This window comes from Penaeus chinensis, chromosome 10 (genome assembly GCF_019202785.1).
Source record: "Penaeus chinensis breed Huanghai No. 1 chromosome 10, ASM1920278v2, whole genome shotgun sequence".
In the NCBI taxonomy this organism is placed as follows: Eukaryota; Metazoa; Arthropoda; class Malacostraca; order Decapoda; family Penaeidae; genus Penaeus; species Penaeus chinensis.
Window position 1 is genome coordinate 30,058,222 of NC_061828.1, and position 2,500 is coordinate 30,060,721.

The 2,500-nt window shown below is 35.9% G+C and overlaps 1 protein-coding gene across 2 annotated transcripts in view; it reads right to left on the reverse strand.

Annotated features, from left to right (window-relative positions):
- Nucleotides 1-2,500, reverse strand: part of LOC125030026 (substance-K receptor-like) — an 89,629-nt gene that overhangs the window by 12,364 nt on the left and 74,765 nt on the right. For both annotated transcript variants that reach the window (XM_047620263.1, XM_047620262.1), the window contains one exon: nucleotides 1,716-1,892. In XM_047620263.1, the coding sequence (XP_047476219.1) occupies nucleotides 1,716-1,892 (177 nt within the window). The remainder of the gene's footprint in view (nucleotides 1-1,715; nucleotides 1,893-2,500) is intronic.

Sequence of the window (2,500 nt, forward strand, 5' to 3'; positions counted from 1 at the left end):
TGTTATTATTACAATTACTTTTATTATTATCTTGATCCATTATTTTTATCATTATTACTATTATCATTATTATTATCACTATTATCATTATTACTATTATCAGGATTATTATTATCTTCATCAATACTCAGTATTATCATTCTTTTTGTCATTATCATTATTTATAGTTATAATAATTATTATTATAATTTCATTTATGTTGTTATCAACATCATTATCACTTATATTACTATTATCATTATCATTATCTTTTCATTAATATCGTATTCTTTATTATAATAATTGGTATCATTATTACTATTATTACTACATTACCTACTGTATCATAATCATCATTATTATAATAATAATTATTATAATTATCATTATTCTTGTTATCATCATTATCATCATAATCATTATTATTATCAGTATCATTATTATAATTATTATTCTTGTTATTTTCATTATTATTATTATTATTATTATTATTATTATTATTATTATTATTATTATTACTATTATGATTACTATTGTTATTATTACTATTATTATCATCATTATATATATATATATATATATATATATATATATATATACATATGTATATATATATATATATATATATATATATATATATATATATGTGTGTGTGTATGTATGTGTGTGTGTGTGTGTGTGTGTGTGTGTGTGTACATATTATAATGCTTCCCTTCCTGATTTTAGCTCTATAGACAAAAGAGAGCTTTTGAATGATACGCCCAACATGTCCATACACATAGATTTTGAAATGCTAGAAAGATCAGTGGATTTGTAAATGATAGATGAAAGGCAGTGCCAGGCTCCATCGGATGAAATGAGTGCCTGCGTTTATGTATAGTATGGCCCTGGATGTTTTGGTTTTGCTTGAAATTCTTTGAAATCTTTCTGTAAAGAGAGTTTTCACTTTTTGGTCTAAATTGTATCGTTATCATTACAATTATTATTATTATTATTATTATTATTATTATTATTATTATTATTATTATTATTATTGTTGTTGTTGTTTTTATCATCATCATCATTATTATCCTTGGCGTTAGGTAGATGATTATCATTATCATCCGTATAGGTATTATTATCATTATAGTTATTGTTATTATTATAGTTATTGTTATAACAATTATTTTTTCCATAATTATCATTATCATTATCATAAGCAGCAGCAGCATTTTATTATTATTATCATCATTACAATCTCTACTATTATCATTATCATCATCTTTATCATCATTGTCAAAATCATGATAATCATTCTCATTATCATCATATTGTTATTGATATCATCATTATTATCATTCTTATCACTAGTTTCATAATTGTTCACAAATTCCCATTACCTACACTTTTGCTCATGCTTTTTACTAATCCAAACTGACTCACTCCCCTCGACTCACCTACACTCCCCTCGACTCACCTACACTCCCCTCGACTTACCTACACTCCCCTCGACTCACCTACACTCCTCTGGACTCACATACACTCCACTCGACTCACCTACACTCCCCTCGACTCACCTACACTCCCCTCGACTCACCTACACTCCCCTCGACTCACCTACACTCCCCTCGACTCACCTACACTCCCCTCGACTCACCTACACTCCCCTCGACTCACCTACACTCCCCTCGACTCACCTACACTCCCCTCGACTCACCTACAGTCCTCTCGACTCACCTACACTCCCCTCGACTCACCTTACTCCTAAGCTTGGAAGGCCTTGTGGTGAATGGGTGGACGATCGCCCTGTACCTGTCGACGGCTATGGCTGTGAGCGTGAAGATGGAAACGTTGACGCTAACCGTTTGGAAGAAGGGGCAGAAGGAACACATGAAATGGGGCAGATTCCAGCGTTGTAGCAGCGCCGCCTGGAACTAGTGGGAGGTGGGGTGGGAGGGAGGGAGAGGGGGAGGGAGAGGGGGGGAAAGGAATGAGAGGGGAGAATGGCGTGGAGGAGGTGGGAAAGAGTGGGGAGGAGGAGGGAGGGTAGGAGAAGGGGAAGGGGGGGAGAAGGAAGGAGATGGGAGGAGGAGGAGAAGGAGGGAGAGGAGAAGAGGAGGAAGAAGAGGAGGTGAAGGAGGGAGAGGAGAATAGGGGGAGGAGAAGAAAGAGGAGGAGAAGGAGGGAGAGGGGAGGAAGGAAGAGTATGGGGAAAAAATGAAGTAGAAGAAGAAGAAGACACCAAGTAGGAGGAGGAAGAAAAGAAGAAGTTGGAGGAGGAGGACGAGTAAAAAGGGGATGATGAGAAGAAGAAGTAAAAAAACAAGAAAGAGGGGGAGGAGGAAGAAGAAGATAAGAAGGAGAAGGGGAGGAAGAGGAGGATAAAGATGAGGAGTAGGGAGAGAAGGAGCAGGGCAAGGTGGAAAAAAGAGGAGGAAGAGGCGAAGAAGGGAGAGGAGGGAGGAGGCAGAGATGATGAGGAGGGAGAGACAATAAATACAAAAATGAGCTGAGGAATAACATGGTAAGAGAATTAAAGTTT